Source organism: Heteronotia binoei, chromosome 21, assembly GCF_032191835.1.
Source record: "Heteronotia binoei isolate CCM8104 ecotype False Entrance Well chromosome 21, APGP_CSIRO_Hbin_v1, whole genome shotgun sequence".
Taxonomy (NCBI): domain Eukaryota; kingdom Metazoa; phylum Chordata; class Lepidosauria; order Squamata; family Gekkonidae; genus Heteronotia; species Heteronotia binoei.
Genome location: NC_083243.1, coordinates 94410752 through 94429613, shown reverse-complemented (window position 1 = coordinate 94429613; position 18862 = coordinate 94410752). Strand labels below are relative to the sequence as shown.

The window sequence follows — 18862 nt, the reverse complement described above, 5'->3', positions numbered from 1 at the left end:
ATTCGGCATATATTTAACACTAGGAGGTTTTTATTCTAGAGGGCATCAACTTATACCTACCAACACTAAACTTCATTTTCCACTCACCAATTTATAAAGCTGGCAGAAGGAAAGTTGATTCATTAGAAATGTTGTGTTGGAGGAGAGTTTAATGGATACCATGGACTGCCAAAAAGACAAATTAGTTGATTCTGGTTCAGATCAAGCCCTGAAATTTCCCTAGAAGCTAGAATGACCAAACTGAGACTATTGTATATTGGTCACATTGTGAGAAGACAAGAGTCACTGGAAAAGACAAAAATGCTAGGAAAATTTGAAGGCATTAGGAAAAGATGGATTGACTCAGCCAAGGAAGCCATGGCCCTCGGTTTTCAAGAAGTCCTATTGTTAATTCATAGGCGTGCCCTAGGTCAGAAGCAACTTGACACACGTACAATATATAAAGATCCTCCAGGAGCTCTTCACAACCCACCTTGGTTTTCATCATACTGAATAATCCTTGAAAATGTCAAAATTGATTTATTTTTTTAATCTGGGAAGATTATAGGAGTTTGTGTGCTGTTTAATAAAATAGTAAGCTTCTTTAACTGTCATTTAGTAGTCAAATATGAAATCTGAAGCTCTCTGACCAGCTAGACACAAATTGTTTGTAATGAAATATGCTCTCATGCCAAAATAAAATAAATACTATTGCAGTATACTGTGGACAAACCTATTGCGTTCCCCCCATATAGTATTTTGTAAGTTAATATTTTATATTTGACATATATAAAGCAAAATTCTCCCAGTAGTTTATGAACATATTATATGGTGCATGCCCTGATTACATCTAGATTAGATTATGGCAATGCACTCTGCCTGGGCTGCCCTTGAGAAGTGTTTGGAAACTTCAATTGGTGCAAATTATGCAGCCAGGATTTTGGCTGGAGTGGGTTGTAAGGATCATATCACCCCACTCTTGGCCTATGCACATTGGCTCCAAATTTATTTTGGGGAGCACAGTTCAAGGACTTTAAAGCCTTGTATGATTTGGGACCAACATATCTGAAGCACTGCCTACTCCCTTATGAACCTGCTCAGTCACTACGGGAAGATGAGAAGAGTGTTTAACCTGAATTTTCTTTACATCATGGCCCTTGTGGAGGCAGAAAGCCAGAGCAGAGATTTTGTAAAAAAATTTGTTTTTAAAAAATATCACATTCTGTTCCCCTCACACCACCTCCCCCACAATAAGCTTAGACCAACACATATTGGATTATTTCATTTTATCCTCCCAATAATTCTGGATACTCTTCCACCACTGCCAGTGTGAGAACTTAAAACAACTTTCAGCCCTATTTGCCCCTATTTTCCTTCCTTTGAAAAATGTATTAACCCTTCTGGTAGTGTCTGTATGTCCGTTTGGAGAAAAAGGAGCTCAAGAAAATGCTGCTAAGGGACAACTGCTTTGAGAAGGAATCTCCTCATTCTGGAAGATGTAAATCACCCCATAGTTTCCCATTTCCTTGAAGTATACTTCAGTTATTCTAATTTATCAATACTATCCAAGACAAGGCACTACATTTGTATTGTGAGTGAAAAGTCAAAGGCAGAAGGTAGGGGCAAATAGCAAGAACTCTCCATCCAATCACCAAGCAGCTCTGATATGCTTGCAGTAATGTTTGAGGACTGGAATGAATGGATCTTCCTCAGCTATAGGCAGTTAAGAACATAAGAAGCCATGTTGGATCAGGCCAATGGCCTATCCAGTCCAACACTCTGTGTCACATAGTGGCCAAAAAAATCAAGTTGTTTTCTCTGTTCTCACAGGGCAGCAGTGCATTGAGATCTAGCATGATTATAGTGGATTAGGCCTGTAGCTACAGTGGGGCCCACCCCCTGACTTACTGCCAAGGCCCCCCAAGTTCAAATTTTTAATTTTATTTATTGCCTCTCTCTCTCCCATTGCCAGCAAGTCCCATGCTGTCAGAATTGGCAGCGATGGGGAGAACAGAGTCCTTGCTTTTGTTTTGCATTTGAAGAGAAAGTATATGTGCCTTTTAAACTCCTTGTGAGGAAAGCTGCATGGGGTGGGCGGGGGTAGGGATGTCAGACTCCAGGTGGGACCTGGAATTACAGTCCATCTCCAAACTACAGAGAACAGTCAGTTCCCCTGGAGAAAATGGATACTCTGGAGGGGAGACTCTATAGCATTGTACCCCACTGAGGTCCCTGCTTTTCCCAGGCTTCATCCCAACATCTCCAGGAGTTTCCCAATCTGATTCCAGTTAGCTAAGCCCTATGGCTCTATCTGCAGGACCTGGCTCAGATGTTATTTTAAAAAAGTAAAAGAAACAGTTCATGTTTGCTTTTTTTTTGTTTTCAGGGTAATCTCATGTGGGGAATTGGGGGTGCAGAGCCAATTTTCATGCTTGTTTTTATTATTTATTTATTATTTTAAGTGGGGTGTCCCACAAGAAAAAAAATGCCCCACAAACCAAAAAATCCTGGCTACAGCCCTGTAGTGGATAGTGGGATTTGAACTGCAGGGGCCTGGGTTCAAATCCCTGTTTATCCAGGAAAATCATGGGGTGACTTCAAGCTAGTCTCTGGCTGGATTTTTGTGGCGTTAATATGGCATAACCCTCAGGCATATTCCCCATAGCTCTGTGAAGGAAGGACAGGATTCATGTCCTGGTTAATAAGTGCCTTTGCATTTTATATGCCTTATTTTTACTTCACCTTTTAATTTTCTTCTTTTGTAGTGCCGAGAACTATATTATTGTGTAAAAGATAGCATGGAGCGAGCAGCAGCAAGACAACAAAGCATAAAACCAGGTAAGAAGAGGAATGGATGGGATTTGGCAAGTACTCAGTTACTCTTACAGTATTTTTGAAGTGTATGTGGTGCTTATTATTTAGAGTCTGGAAAGATTTCTGTTTACTACTGCCAGTTTTGATGGCAAAAAAAGAGATTTTCATATTCTAGGTATGTGCAAGGATAGTAGGTAGGAGAAAATTGGGCATGGACATCAGGGATGGGTTATAAATTGAAGAATAAAAGTGAGGAATCCTTTTTAAAAGACAATAAATCTTGTCTTCCTCAGTATATGTTAATGTTATTCATGTGAAAAGTACAAAAGTAAATGACATCCCAAATACAGACTGTTTATGGCCATGTTATTATAGTTCTAAGCTCTGCTCACAACCTGAGTTCAATCCCCAGTGGAAGCTGGGTTTTCAGGTAGCCGGCTCGAGGTTGACTCAGCCTTCCATCCTTCCAAGGTTGGTAAAATGAGTACTCAGCTTGCTGGGGGGAAAGCATAGATGACTGGGGAAGGTAATGGCAAACCACCCCGTAAAAAGTCTACCGTGAAAACGTTGTGAAAGCAACATCATCTCAGAGTCTGAAATGACTGGTGCTTGCACAGGGGGACCTTTCCTTTTTCCTGTTATAGCTTCAGCTGCTATAATATGAAAAGACTGAGCAAGCTAGTTGAATACCTTTTTCATATTGCAAAACTCACATAAATACATACGAAGTGAGGTACTCATGAGAAACTTGTGAGGCAAGCAAATTCTACCCCTCGCACATACACACATGGTGGTCCCTGTTTCATCTTCTCTTGTTCACCCCTCTTTCCCCCATCAGTGGCATCACCTCCTATTACTCTTCTTCTCCATCTATTACCACACCCATCTTCATGCTCCTTCTTTTTCTGCCCCTCAGCCATTCTTTAAAAAAACCCAAAACACCTGGCTTATAGGGTTGTTAGCCCCAAATTGCCAGATATGATCTTGCAAGATCTCACATGACACTTTCAAAAAGTTGCAAGTTGTATGCAAGTTGACAGATGACTCTTTGTTTGGGGGAGGGGCAGGGGTTAACATCTACCTTTTAAAACATTTTTCCTGCAAGATTTGGGGTTCTTTCTGTATCTGGTTCCATTGTGCAGATTTTTAAAATCTGCATTTTGGTGCTGAATTCAACATAAGAATAAGATCAATTAGAAAATTGTTTTGTAAACTACTTTTGAGCAAGCTGGATTTTGGGAAAATCTAAAACTGTATATTTCTTGGTTTAGGACTTTGTTTTGAAATGTCATTGGTTTCTTAAAACCTGGGAAAGTAGCTTTAAGCCAATTTAAAATTTCTAAATTTGTTAGATAACCTAATTTTGGGTTTTGATCACAGGCACTGAGAGAGACTTTTCCTGTTGTTTCTCATTATATATGGTGTAGAAACCAAAGATGAATTACGGCTCTGTTTTGGGAAGAAAATTTCTTGCCAGGATTCATCTGTAATAGAACATGCTTTATTTTTCATATACATATTCAGATAATCTTGTGTTTTTTTGAGGAAAAAAGTCGTTTTGTTGTTCTGTCATAGGCCCTGAACTGGGTGGAGAATTCCCAGTGCAGGACATGAAGACTGGTGAAGGAGGGCTACTCCAAGTCACATTGGAAGGAATTAACCTGAAATTCATGCACAGTCAGGTAGGAAAGAACCCTTCAGTGATGTAGATTTCAGCATGAAGCTTCTTGAAGCATTCCAATAAGAATGTGTTTCCTCTTCCCTGCATTTTCAAGGGGGAAGGAAATGAGATACAGTCTATCTAATTTTGTAATTAGAAGAGCTTCGGTAGATACAGCATACTTAAAAGTGTTTACACCAGATTGCAAATTTAAGTACTAGTGGGCAGAGTTTATATTGTCAATCAGAGACCTGTGAAAATATGACCCAAAGGATTTAAAAATGTTTTTGTGCAAGAAGTATGCAGTGGGGTTCTTCATTAAAACTTTTCTTCACAATGTTATTGATGAAGGGTGTCTTTTTGATTTAAAAAGTACCATTAATATAGTGTTATGGGTTTGGCTATTTAGATTTCTAGAATTATCTTCAGCAACGTTTAATAACTGTGGAATGCTGGAGGCAGATTGTATGAACACAGGCAAAACAGCTCTTAGTCATTCTAGTGGAGCAGTTCTAGTGGAAAGACTTTTCTGTATATACAAAGACATAGAGAGTCTTTATCATAAACTTATTGTTTGTTCCTTTAGGGTGTAGAGGAAACACAAATTGAATTATGTTGTCACTCTTTGTTCTTTTATCTGGATGTGTTTTCTTTTTGCTTCTTTTGATCATTGTTTTTCTTTTGCGTTGTGTTCATGTTTGTGTTGCACATGTTGCTAGGCTTGCCAATCCCCAGGTCCCAGCGGGGGTTCTTCTGCTTTCCCAGACTGCTTCCCGCCCCCAGTCAGCTGACCGGTGGGGGGAAGCCCCGCCCCCAAAGCCACCATGTGACTATCCCCCTCCGGAGGCTCCAGTCTCCGATTGGAAAGGCTTCCTCTTGGGATGGGGTGTCTGTGTTACTTGGAAGAAGTTGACAGCAACTCATGAGTAGAGAGGCCATTCCCTTGCTTCAGAGTCGCCAGAAACGGGGGGGGTGGGGGGAGAGGAACGTCTGCTGAGCACTTCATTATTCCCTATGTGGAGATCGATTCTCATAGGGTATAATGGGGAATTGATCTGGAGGTTTCAGGGGCTCTGGGGGAGCTGTTTTTTGTGGTAGAGGCACCAAATTTTCAGTATAGTATCTAGTTCCTCTTCCCAAAGTATCCCCCAAGTTTCAAAACAATTGGACCAGGGGGTCCCATTCTGTGAGCCCCAAAAGAAGGTGCCCCTATCCATCATTATTTCCTATGGAAGGAAGACATTTAAAAAGGTGTGCTGTCCCTTTAAATGTGATGGCCAGAACTCCCTTGGAATTCAATTATGCTTGTCACACCCTTGTTCCTGGGTCCGCCCCTAATGTCCCCTGGCTCCACCCCCAAAGTCTCCTGGCTCCATCCCCAAAGTCCCCAGATATTTCTTGAATTGGACTTGGCAACCCTACATGTTGCAGAGTCAGTTTCAGGACTGTGCGTGTGTGTATATGAGATTGAGAGAAAAAATAGAGAATAAATTTTGTCAGGCAGTCTCATGTGCAGTGCATTGTTTTCTTGTATGTTCAACCTTCCCACTACTGGTGCCCATAAGTGACATGGACTGAGCTCCAACAAAGCTTTATACACATGTATAGGAAATCCATAATGTGGTTGGAGGGGGGTTTTTACATTCCCTCTTGTACTGCTTAAGAGGCAAGCCATAATTCAGTTGAAGTCATATAAAATAAAAATAGCTTTGTTGAATCACAGCCAAGGTGTTTTACAACTTGCTTTCTTATCACTGAGCATTTGTTCCTTTCTATATGTAGAGGTATATATGTTATGCACAGAGGAGAAGCGATAAAAAGTCATTGTGCAAATCTGATTTCCTTCCATTTCTTATCATTTAGGGTAAACCTGCATTTTTATATTAACAAACTTGTGCTTTCATACCTGTGCTGAAGTAATAGAGAAGGGATTGGGCCATTTGGACAGAAGGAAGGGATTGTTTAACTCTTCCCATGTCTGCTGGATGTCCCCAATAAATGCGTCTTCCTCTGGCAATTCCCTTCTCTTCGTTAACTTATTCCTTACTTCAGAGGCAATCTGGAATAAAATAGGTTAAAGATGACTGGGGGAGGGATTAATCTGGTAGACAGATTAAGCAATTATCTCTCCCTTCCATATCCCCACACATTGGTATTATGAGACAACTCCATGTAAACTTCAAATATTGTATTGATTCTCAGTGAATGCATTCTAGTTTTTTACATACTTGTTTTTCATGGGGGGAGGGAGTGTGTCTGTCAGTTGGATGGCTGCTCAGAAGTACAGCAGAATTTGCCATTCTTTAGGATCCAGAGAGATACTTAATCATCCTGATATTTTTGAAGCTATCCATAAATGTTCTTGTGTTGCATAGTCTGATTTTCAACAGTAAATACTGTTGCTGTCCACTGATATTATTTTACTGTGAATGAAAGATAAAATATTATTTATTATTATTATTTGGAAAGCAAGTAGTAACTAAATTTAACAATATCCCACCTAGGAATCTGTCACACTTTTCCTGCACATTCACACACTGTCAGACCAACTTGTCCTTAAGCATTAAAGGCAGCCCAGACAAGATCTTAAAATACTTACATAAAATGCTCAGGTTTGGATTTTGATTTGAGGAGGGAAATCCTTTATAATAATAGAGCAACCAGAAATACATGTGTGTCTGTATATGCTTTGGATATTAAGGAGGAAGTGGTCTCTGAATCCTACTTTTAAAAATCTGTTTTGGCATTTAATAGAGGATCAAAAATGTTTTGTGTAGAAACATGGCTGTCTGAAGAAATCTTGCCACTCCATGTACCTTTGTCCATCTGGTACTGCCACTGCCTGGTTCAAAGTATCTTGCCCATCTTGGATCTCAGCAGCAGTGGCACAACTGCAGGGGATGCATACCTTTTTCTGTACTTCTTGTGCTGGGTTCAAAGAAGTGACGTGGTATATGTATAAGGAGTATATGCTCCTCCTCTGTTTCCCCTGTCAGGTCCAAGGCAGGCATGTGATGCACTGCAATGGGGTTGCCAACCTCCAAGTTGGGACCAGGAGATCTCTTGGAATACAGGTGATCTCTAGATGATAGAGATCAGCTTCCCTAAGGAAAATGGATGCTTTGGAGGGTGGACTCTATTGGCATTATACCCTGCTGAGGTTCTTCCCCTCCCTAAGACTTGCGTCCCCCAGGTTCCACCTACAAATATCCAGGGATTTCCAGAGAGACCATTTTGGTTACGTCCTCTAACGTAACCACTTTATTAATTTTAAAACCCCTTGAGTTGCTGGCGGGAAGAAGAGGGAGGGAGGGAATGAACCAGCCCTTTCTAGAAAGCTAGTAGGAAATGCATGTAGCTCCTAGAGCCCTGGCTGCAACATGTTCTCTAATAAGCTTCTCCCAATAGGTGAGCATCTATGTTTTGTATCATTTATTAATTAAACTCCATTATGTTGCAAGCAGAATACAAGTATTCACCTTCAGTAGACTACCACAGAAGTAGTAACTGCAAAAGATAGTACTGCGTTCCACATTTCCTCTAGAAAGTTGCACACTGTCCTGAGACTGACTTGGGTAGAAATTTTACACCTGCTTTCTGGGTCATTGATTTGCAGGGCCTCCTTTGTTGTTATAGATTTTTAAAACATAAGTTTTGAAATATTCTGACTTTGAACCATTGTACCCATTTACTAAAAAATGAATGTAGCTACTTCACTATCCTTATAGAATAATACTTCTCTACTTCTTAGCCCACTACATGAAATTAATATGGTACATATGGGTGTAAAGGCACACAGCTACAAACTGTACAGGTGCAGCTGTATTTTAGAGGAGAAAATACACCAAATCTTCAATGTCTGAAGAAAGCAGCACAGGACAAAACTGATTTGGACTGAAATACAGTTGTATAACAGGTCCATGAATAATGCTTGATAGGTTCATGTTCATAATAAAAGGGTTGTATTTGTTTTGCCAGAAGGAGATTATGATTTATGTTTCTGACCAGTGTCACAATCTGGACTTCTAGAGAGCAGTGGATTATAAGGTTGTATAGCAAGACAATAAACCCACATGGGACAGAGTTGTCTTTGCCCAAAATCACATGACCCCTTGATCATTATTGTGTGGATTCATCTTTCCCACAGCCCTGGTTGTAAGCACCAGATTCCACATTCTGTGTATAACAGGAAGAGGACAAAGCTAGGTTCTTAAGCTTCTTAAGCCTACTTCCTAATGAAGCAATTATACGAGGGGCCTAGCACAGTCTTTCATTGCAGGAGTTAGTGTGATGTGAAAAGTACTTGTGCAAATATTAGAAACACCTACTGGGTAGTGCTAATTCCATTTCAGGGAGCTGTTTGTTTAATTTAGCTGCTTATTTTGTTTGAGGCTGGGTGCTTATTTGTTACACACTCAAGCACAAAGGGGGAGAACCTACAAGAGCTTGTAAGATTTTAGCAAATTTTCAGGGCAAAGTACTAACTCTCAACCCCCTCACCTAGTGCTGGAGTACACATCTCCTTCCGGGGAAGGGCGGTTCTTACAAGTGAGAGTCTTATACCAAAGCAGTCCTTTTTGCTCCTCATAGTTACTGCCCCTCCAAGCACAAAGGCTGTCCTCAGCTTTCACTACTTTAATATTGTGTATTACCCTATTGGGAAATTATATTCACTAGTAGAAGTATATGCTAGTGGTGGGGCAATTGTAAAATTAGGTTCCCCCCTCCCCCACTAAGACTGAAGTACTTCTATTCTAATTTCCCTTGTGTTTTCTTCCTGCATACATCATGAGTTGTTCCTCACATTGAAAGTGATCCAATTTCTAGATGTGGACGGATGTTTTTTAAAAGGGGCATTTAGTGGGATCATTGTTACTGAAAAAGCTTGTTTATTTCCACACAATTTGTTTCTGGCTAACAGAGGTAAAAAACAGTGCTGCTTCATCTTTCCCAGCCTTAGTTTGCCCTTTAGTGTCAGACTGCAGTCTCTAAATTTTACGAGGCTGTACTAGTAATGTTTACTGTTACTAGTAACATTAGTGTGGAAATACAGTAAACTCCTGGACAGAGTGGGAAAGCAAGGCACCTTTTGCCTGCCCTCTGTGCTAGAGGAGAATGCATGGAGAGGCAGGCAGTTAGTAGGCTGGGGCAAGACTGAAAATTGGTGGCCAAATTTGTGAGCAGTTGGTGACTTCCTTTGCATGATATTTTAAGGTGTGTTGGTTTTTCTTTTTGTTGTAATGCAATTGAGTGCCTGAAGGGGGTAGTGATGTTGGTTATGTCAGAGTTACTAACTCCTTCGTTTCTCTTCCATGCTTTCTCCTCCTGCAAGGAGCGGAAGGTACTCCATCTTCTGCTGTCTTCGCTTCTTAGCCTTTTTTAAGTTTTTGTATTGATTTCTAGCATTGTGGCAATTTTTGGATTTTTATTTTTTTATTTCCCTTTCTTTTGATTTTAATAGTAAATTATAGTTGAATTGGTAGAATGTGCTATGGAACTGCAAGTTATAACTTTTGTGGTGTGCTTCTTTGCTTTGAAATATTTTCCTTATTTCTACTAATCATTGTTTTTCTTCCTCCTGTTTTCTTGCAGGTTTTCATAGAGCTGAATCACATTAAAAAGTGCAATACAGTGCGAGGAGTCTTTGTCCTGGAAGAATTTGGTAATTACATTATTTTGATATTAGGTCTGTACTCACATGGCAGTAACTCAAATTTCTAGTCCTCTCAGTCAGGCAGAGCAGTGTCTTTCAGATAATGGATTTATATTAAGCGTGGCATTAGTTAAGCTCAGGTGATTTGAAAGAAATATAGCATGGATCTAAGAAAGGTCTATGGAAGCAAGAAAACTTAGTGATTTTTTTCAATAATGCTTTCTACCAGAAGCAAATGGATGTGACATGCCGAAGATACATGAGTTGAGATAATCTGTTTTAATGATGGCCTCCAAACCATGAAAATTCCTACTATAATGTGTTTGCTGGCTAGAGGACCTAGAGATGCTTGTGTTTGCTATATGGCAGCTGTTCTGGAATTAGTGCCTAATCTGAAAGGAATTGAAGCTAGCCGTAAGACTTGGTTATTGCTGCTTGACACAAGTTTTCATAGGGGTCAGTGTTATTATTTTTGTTTCTATGGAAAACATATTTTCCAATGGGGAATGAAGAAGAGATGAAAAAGGGCTTAAAGCATGTGGATGGAATTGTGGCAATATGTGTAAAAAGTTCACCCAAACTAGTTACAATTAAATATAAGCTTAAAATGACATTCCTGGTATATCACTATTGCTTGTCATATGCTGAATCTCTGAAAGATGTAATCATGTAATATAGAAAACGGTTCTGGAATATTACCTTCTGAAGATATTTAGAGAATATCCTCAGAGGTACAAATCACCAGGTTAGCAGAGACATGGTGTTCTCAAAGATATATATAAACAACTTATCTCTCTCACATAACATGGGCCCCTGCACACACATAATCCTATCTGCTCCCATCCATCCATGCCAATAATATTATGAGTCATGAAAAACAACTTCTCATGTCTAAAGTATCCCAAATAGACAGTAATATGACAATAGACTGGCAGTCCTGCCAGCCGCCCTTGTGCCCTTCTTAAAGTATGCCCCCTTCCCACCAGCCCTTATGTCTGTACCTCTTGACCTCTCTGTAGGGTGTAGTGTGGTTTTGGTACAAGATCATCCTTTGTCATACAATTTCTGCTTTACCAAAATACACACTTTCTGATGCATGAACTGTACCATCTGGGCCTGATTAAGTTTTGCTTAAGTAGTCTCATGTTTTTCTACTATCTGAACTTTTTTTTAGTTCAAAAGGAAATTTAATAAAAGTGTTTAATCTTTAGTTAATTTTCTCTCCATTACTGCCTTTTGTCTCTTTCTTACAACTTTTGCACAAAGTCTAACAGTTGCTGTGCATGGTTGAAAGCAAAACATCTGTAGGTTTTTAAAAATGTTTTTTAAAAACATTTTTTAAAATCTTTCGTTTACGGATGGGGATCTATTGTGCTCTTTCTGTTTTATAGCATTACAGGCAAAAGAAGCTGCAGCAAAAAAAAAAAAGTATCTGATAGGAAAAGAAAAAAGTACAGTAAGGGCTTCCAACCTTATTAAGCCTGTGAGCACTTCGGGAATATAAAACAGTTTAGTACATGCAGAGCCACAGGGATAGGTTGCCAGACACAGAACTATAAGAAAGCCTGCCTCTCCAACCAAGCCTAGGACTCACAGATGTGACTAGTCTGTCCAGGATAAGATCATCAGCACTTCCGTAGTCAGTCAGATGGTAGGAAGCTAGCTGCAGCTTGCTTTCCTTTTCTTTCCATTCAAGACCTTTTGGATTTTATCCCAAAGAGTCCAGAAGTAAAAAGGTGCCAGGAAACACACTGACATGTGGCTTATTGAGAATTGCTGCATTGCATAACACAGTCCTCCATAGTCAAGATACAAGCTGGAAATGATTTAAAATGGAAGGTGGCATTCAGATCAAACCAGAGATTTCTTGAGACTCATACTCAGAATCTGCTTTTTTTCCTTTAGAGTTTTATAGCAGTTATGGGATAAACTGGATTGGCACCACAGAGCTGAAGAAAGGGAAATTTAACTCTTTCTCCTTGTGCCATTTTTTCTATTTAACCCTGTCCCTGCTGTTTTTTTCTTCTTGTGACAGGAAACCATAACATAGATAAATAAGGGAGGAGGGTTTACCCTCACTCCAAGCCCTGATTCAGTTTGTAGCAAAAACATTATCTAAACCAAACATTACATGAACATTACATGTCAAACATCTTTTTAAAACATATTGATCTCTTCTTTTGTGTGTGTGTTTGCATGTGTTTTTCTTACATAGAGTTCCTTTTCTTGTTGATATTCCCAGGGCTTTTTTTTCCCCAGAAGGAACACACAGGAATACAGTTCTGATTGGCTTGATGTCAGGGGGTGTGGCCTGATATGCAAATGAGTTCCTGCTGTGCTTTTTCTGCAAAAAAGTCCTGGATATTCCACTTACTGGTTAAAACATGAAATGTATCAGGGAAGACATTTCACATTTTAACCGTGAAACTGTAACATTTTTTGAGGTTCACCTCTTCATTTGTTGTGAAATAGGATATATCCCTAGACTCTGGAACTGAACAACATTAGTCTGCATATCAAATGCAAAAGAGGTATGAATGTAAATAGAGACTGGTTATAACAGCCATCAGGCCAGACATACAAACTCCATTATGGGTATAATGTCCAAAATGGAGAGCCTGTATAGTCTTAGACCAACAAGTAGTAGAAAATAAGAACCAACTTGAAAAGGAGGGAAGTTAGACCTAAGATACATTTTGCCTATTTGCAGTTAGTGATCTGGAAGAGTTTGTCACTTTGTCATAATAGACATAGATTTTATTTTGACTAGTGACTGTGTTGTAGATTCCAAAAAAGGAATACTGTAGATGGACTTTTTATTGAGGTACCTCTCAAAGATTTTACCTCAATCTAACAAGTTCTTTTTGGGCACTTGATTTGTGAGGAGAAAATGGTTGTGCCTCTCAGCTCTAACCAATCTTACGAAAACCGCATTCTGAACACTCCAACAGAGCATTGAGGTCCAAATTTCCTTTGACATTTATGCATGATCATCACTGGGACTTGCAGCCAGATTGCAGTTTAAATTCCCCATAGGAACTCAATTTTAAATAATGACAGGGGCCTGATTTGGATCGAGACTGCAGAACAGGGGAGGGGAGGGGCTCCAGCCTTCCCCCTTCTTCATTTTCCTGACCCATTTAGAACTGAGATTCCATGGGGAACATGCAGCTGATGTCCTACTGCAAGTTCCCATGGAGGTCATGTATAAATAAGGTTGCCAAATCCAACTGGGGAAATTCCTGGAGATATGGTAGCAATGCCTGGGGAGAGTGGAGTTTGGGGGGCAAAGGGAGCTCAGCAGTGATACTTAGAGTCTACCTCCAAACCTACCATTTCCTCCAGGAGAACTGATCTCTGGTCTGTAGATCAGTTGTAATTCTGGGAGAACTCCAGGCCCCACCTTGAAGGTTGTAAAAGGTAATGGCCTTAGGTGCACTTTGACATGCAGAAGTTACATTGAATTTGAGCTGCTAAAATTCTTGTGGTCTTGGAGTGACCAAGAATGATGGTATGGTTGCTGAATGTTTCTGGTACAGAATCCCTTGAGAAACATTTTTCTAGGCAATACCACAGTGGTAGTATGAGTGCTGTGCTATTTCTTCAGGCCTTCTAGACCTGAAGAAAGATGTGTTTTTATTATGTTTGTTGCACGCACCATCAGTGCCAAGAGCTGAGTCCCCAGCCCAATTTAAGAGAATCAACAGTCAGAGCTCTAAGTGAGTTGATTCAAAGATCCTTTTATTGGTTTACATATCGATATTGGTTTACATATCGATATGTTTCGATATGTTTTCCTCAGGTTTCTGTCATAAAACATAACATACTTATACAATTTTGATAACAAAGCACGTCTAGTTGATCGGTCACAAAATTCTCACTTTTAGTCTTTTAGTTTACCTATCAATTCAAAGAAGCCTCGTCTCTATTCTGGGAGATAGGAGATCACCTAGGATGAGGTAATTTCTTTGGGGTTCCTTTGATCTGTACTCCCCAATTTCTGCCTTCCTGGTATCTGGACCAGGAACTCTGTGGTTATGGTGGTCCTCTAAGAATGTGCATATAGCCAAGGAGTGTTTGTTCAAGTTCTTTGTCTAGATTTTTGGCTTGGTTTCAGAAAATGTGTAAATAAGCAAAATCTCTACTGTGTGGCGGTGTGGGGACTTATTCAGACTGGGGGGGATGTCTCTCTGGAGGTAGGGAGAAAAGTTTTCATTTTCAAAGGGTGTTTACAGAACATGATGACTTTTACACTATCTAGCTTCAGCTAAAGGAAAAGGGCTTTGTAAAGTGTTCAATAGAAATTATACATTTCTTTGTTCTGAAAAGGCTTTGTACTGAAAAGACCACTATGGGCCTGTGGCTCATAGATGCTAATTCATATATGTTAAAGCACGTTCTATGATTAGAGTTAGTGCAAGTATGTTTGGCACTCTGTGCATGTTCTAGTGCAAATCTGAATCTACATTCTACAAGTTTGAATGTTAGGTTTATTGCTTCCTTGAGGTGGTTTGGTGGCTTTTAAAAAAGGGATTTTGATGGTTTTGGACATAAGCATTCCCCTTCTCCAACCTGGTTGGCTTGCCCACTGCCATTTTGTCCCATCCCCAGAGAGGGTTAGCAAGACCTCAGAATGGGAAGGGCAGGGATTTGCATCACTTTGTTCCTCCCTCTTGCTGGGACTCCTGTGCTCTCTGCCTTAGAACTGCATCCACCCTTCCTCCTTGGCCTGCCCTTGAGCTTTCCTTAAATGGGATTCCTGAATGCTGCCCTCTTTGGTCCCTTCTTCCTGCTTGCTTGCTTGTCCAGTCATGCTCCAAAGCTGTCCTACAGACATAAACACTGATGGGAAGGATACTGGTTCTGGTAGGTCCAGATCCTTTAGTTAGCAGAGTGCACAAAGCTTTAACACAGCAGCTGCTTGAATTGAATCTGAACATACCATGTGGTTGCAAAGTTACACAGATCCACCATTTCTAGTTGAAACTAAACAATATTTACTTTATTACAATAATGCATGTCTGATAGTGCAGATTAAGAGAAAGAGACAGATCCTAAGCTATCTGTCTGGCAGATGGGGATGGATACAGAGAGGAGCATTCTGCAGTCCCATCCTGTGTGCATGGAAGAAGGAAGAGAAGAGAAACAGGAAGGAAGTTGCTTTTCCCTAGGAGTGCTCATCTGCATCACAAAGGGAGATTATGACAATAGAAGAGTAAGCAGGAAGGAGCTTAGTGTGTGCCTGCCTGCCCTGCCTACTCTGTAGTCACTTGTTTCTAGAGGTCTGAGACACAGGAACATTGTACCAGGAACTTCCAGTAAACACTCCCCTTCTCCAGCCTGATTGGTTTGCCCTCCACCGCCTTGCCCTATCCTTAGAGACAATGGCTGGTGGAGGGTAAACATCACTTTCTTCCCTCTCCTGTTGTTGGCCTGCCACACCACCCTTCACTGGCCTTTGTCCTGATGGGCTGTGCAGGCTGGGCAGTCCTGTGCCTTTTCCGTGGCTGCATCTGCCCTCTGGAATGCCCTCCCTGAGGAGACTAGGGCCCTGCGGGATATATCACAATTCTACAGGGCCTGTAAGACATATCTGTTCAGGCAGGCTTTTAATAACTGAATGGAGGTACTTTTAACATCTGTGTGTGTGGGGGGGGTGTACTGTCTACCCCACAATATCATCACAAATTAATTCAAAACAGACAAAATGCTATCTGAACTGTATTTAAACTGTTTCAATATTTTAATGTTTTAATAATGTTTTATTGTTATAATGTAAATCTGTCATCAAATTGTGACCGTTGTTAACCTCCCTGAGCCCGTTTGGGGAGGGCAGGATACAAGTGCAATAAATAAATAAATGGAAGCAGAACAGCTTAACAGAGGTGCTATATGAATGCAAAATAGTGCAGATATAGTCCTTGCTAGCCCTATATTTAACCAAGATATGTGGATACATTAGGGAATATTTTGCCTTCTATCTGTCCCTTAATTCTTCCAGGCAGCATAGAGAGGTAAAATTACATCCCACACCTTGCCAATAGAAATTTGGGCCAGAATAATAGTTTCCAGCTTACATAGTCCTCAGCCTCAAAAATCAAGGCCTTTGGGCAGTTGCATTATAAACTACTGAGGTTGAAGGATAAGGGAGAAAGAAGCTGCACATCTGATCCTGGAAATCAGCCATTTCACATAATTGCAGTCAGCCAGTTGTTCTTATGCCCTGCAAGATACATCTTTTGTATGCATTCACATACACACAAGAGAGCAGCCATTTTCTCCAGGGAAACAATTTTGGCCATCTGCAGATCAATTGCAATAGTGAGAGATCTCCAGGTACCACTCGGAGGTTGGCAAACCTAGAGCTTTTTTTGAGCAGGAACACACAGGAACACAGGGGGTGTGGCATAATATCCAGATATGTTCCTGCTGGGCTTTTTCTGCAAAAAAAAGCCCTGGGTAAACTTATCTCATCACCACCTTAATGCAAGAAGGTAGGCTATTAGGAGACACCGAGGTGGGGTGGTGGTGCAAGGGAACCAATCAATGTAGTGGATTTTCAAGGATTTTCCTGTTCTCCCCTAATGTCTTCCAGATTGCCCTAATGTTTCATTTTTATTCCCGTATGTTACCGGGGGGGGGGGGGGCAGTCCTGTGTCCCGACAACTTGGCTAGCATCCCCATGCTGCCCCAGTTTTTCCTGCTTTTTCCCACCACTAGTTTTTCCCATACTTCTTTTCCATTGCAGAATGAATTCATAAGATCGTTATTGCTCAGAATCTTAACATCCCCCCCCCCGCCTCTTAGATTGCTGCCCCAAATGGCCCTAGGATTTTTTTTTAAAAAAAATTGCATGCCTGCATTTCAGTGTGTCAGCATTGGAGGGCGCCTGCATTGAAACAAATGGTCAGTCCTATTGGAAAGCCCAACACCAGCAGCCAGTCATTGCCTTCCTTGTCATTCCTTCATTCACACTCAACAGCAAATTCTAGCATGTCCTTGGCACCATTTTCAAATACATTTTGCTGTGCATGCAGCTAGCCTAGAAACATTCAGTCAAAGCTGTTGCAGTCTGTGTACTGATGCAAGTAAGGTAAAAGAATTTTAAAAATGGTGGGGGGAGCCAATGAGAGAGAATGCTCAAATGTAGGAAAAGAGGCAACTAAAAGGGGTGAGACACAAATACCACATATGACTCTCAGGTTTGGTGGGGTGTGAGGGAGATTGCTCAGCCCCTTTGAGGCTGCTGAAGTGCTGCATTAAAAAAGCAGAAAACCAATCCATAGTGTAGCAGTAGAAAAAAAGCAAGAGTCCAGTAGCACCGTAAAGACTAACAAAATTTGTGACGGTATGAACTTTCATGAGTCACTGCTAACTTCTTCAAAGATCTGAAAAAGTGAGCAGTAACTCATGAAAGCTCATTCTCTGCCACAAATTTTGTTAGTCTTTAAGGTGCTAATGGACTCTTGTTCTTTGCTGCTGCTGCTGCAGACAACTAACATGGCTACCCACAATGTGAATGTGGGAAGGAAAAAAATGAAGAAAACGTTTAAGTGTTTAAAGATCACACTGATTGGAACCGCCACAACATTGATAAAAACCCAGAAGGCAGCTACAGTTTGGAAAACTCCAGAGTCTCAATCTGGAGGGAGTCATTATGCAGTGATTTATTGATTGCGAGATATGAAAGCTACAATGCAGGGTCTGTTATCTGCTAAATCCTGTCCTTCAAGTCAAGTCAGCCTTTATTGGCATAAAAATAGCAGTACAAAATTAATATCGTGTAAAACAGGATAAAAACACAACTTTCATGTACACTTGTATGAACAGAAATTATTACTGTGGTATCGTTTGGCTCAACTTTAGAGCAGAGTAGAGAAACTTGACTGACCTCTCACTAACATTGATAGAAAAATCATTCAAGAGTCTATGAACCTTAAGTGCATCAGAGCAGTCGACCATACTGGCTAAAACAGGGTATAAATACTTATAACGTAGATCTGTATACAGATGGCAGTGAAGGAGAACATGAGTAATTGACTCAACACGTTTTTGTTTAGAAGGGCAATACCTAGCTGAATAGGCTATTTTGTTGAATCTGCCATCAAGAATGGCAGAGGGCATAGCATTGCACCTAGTGAGAGAAAACGCTCTGCGTTGTTGTGGCACCTGCAAAGACGATGGATAGGAGGCTATCTTCCCTGTGCTGAGAGGGATCTCAAAGTTCAAAGGGGAGCAGATTTTGTTAGCCAGACTATTTAACTTCTGGCACTCAGTGTCTAACATCCTGTTTTTGATCTGTTGGAATGCAGCAGTAAATGTAAGCATGGACAGTGATTCTATAGACAGGCCCATCACTTTAATTTTATTCTCTATGTATGCTGACCAATTTGATACATTGGACTCAGAGAGCATTTGATATATAAAGCTCCCATGTTTGAAACTATAATGTAGGCGTAGCCAGAATTTGAATGTCATAAGCCATGCACTGGTTTCCATTAAGGACTGGCCAGTTTCTAAGCAGATGACTGCATATGAAACACATGTTGGCATTCCCAAAGTTTTTTTCAGGAATTTGGATTGGGCATGTTCAAAAGCACATAATCCAGATTGGAATGCTGTACAGTAATTGTGCGGTCACTTTGGCCTTAAAGATTCTTATAGCAGCTGGCACAAATTGGTTGCCTCTGTTATAGAAAAAGCGTGTTATAGCTGAAGCACTAATATTAGCTATTTTCGCTGCACAGAAAGTTAAC

General features: G+C 40.5%; 1 protein-coding gene across 43 annotated transcripts in view; it reads left to right on the top strand.

Moving 5' to 3' along the window:
* Window positions 1–18862, top strand: part of MADD (MAP kinase activating death domain) — a 137271-nt gene that overhangs the window by 106482 nt on the left and 11927 nt on the right. For 42 of the 43 annotated variants that reach the window (XM_060261677.1, XM_060261675.1, XM_060261669.1 and 39 more), the window contains 3 exons: window positions 2745–2817; window positions 4369–4475; window positions 10046–10115. In XM_060261677.1, coding sequence (XP_060117660.1) covers window positions 2745–2817; window positions 4369–4475; window positions 10046–10115 — 250 coding nt within the window. The remainder of the gene's footprint in view (window positions 1–2744; window positions 2818–4368; window positions 4476–10045; window positions 10116–18862) is intronic. The other variant, XM_060261667.1, reaches the window with a different exon arrangement.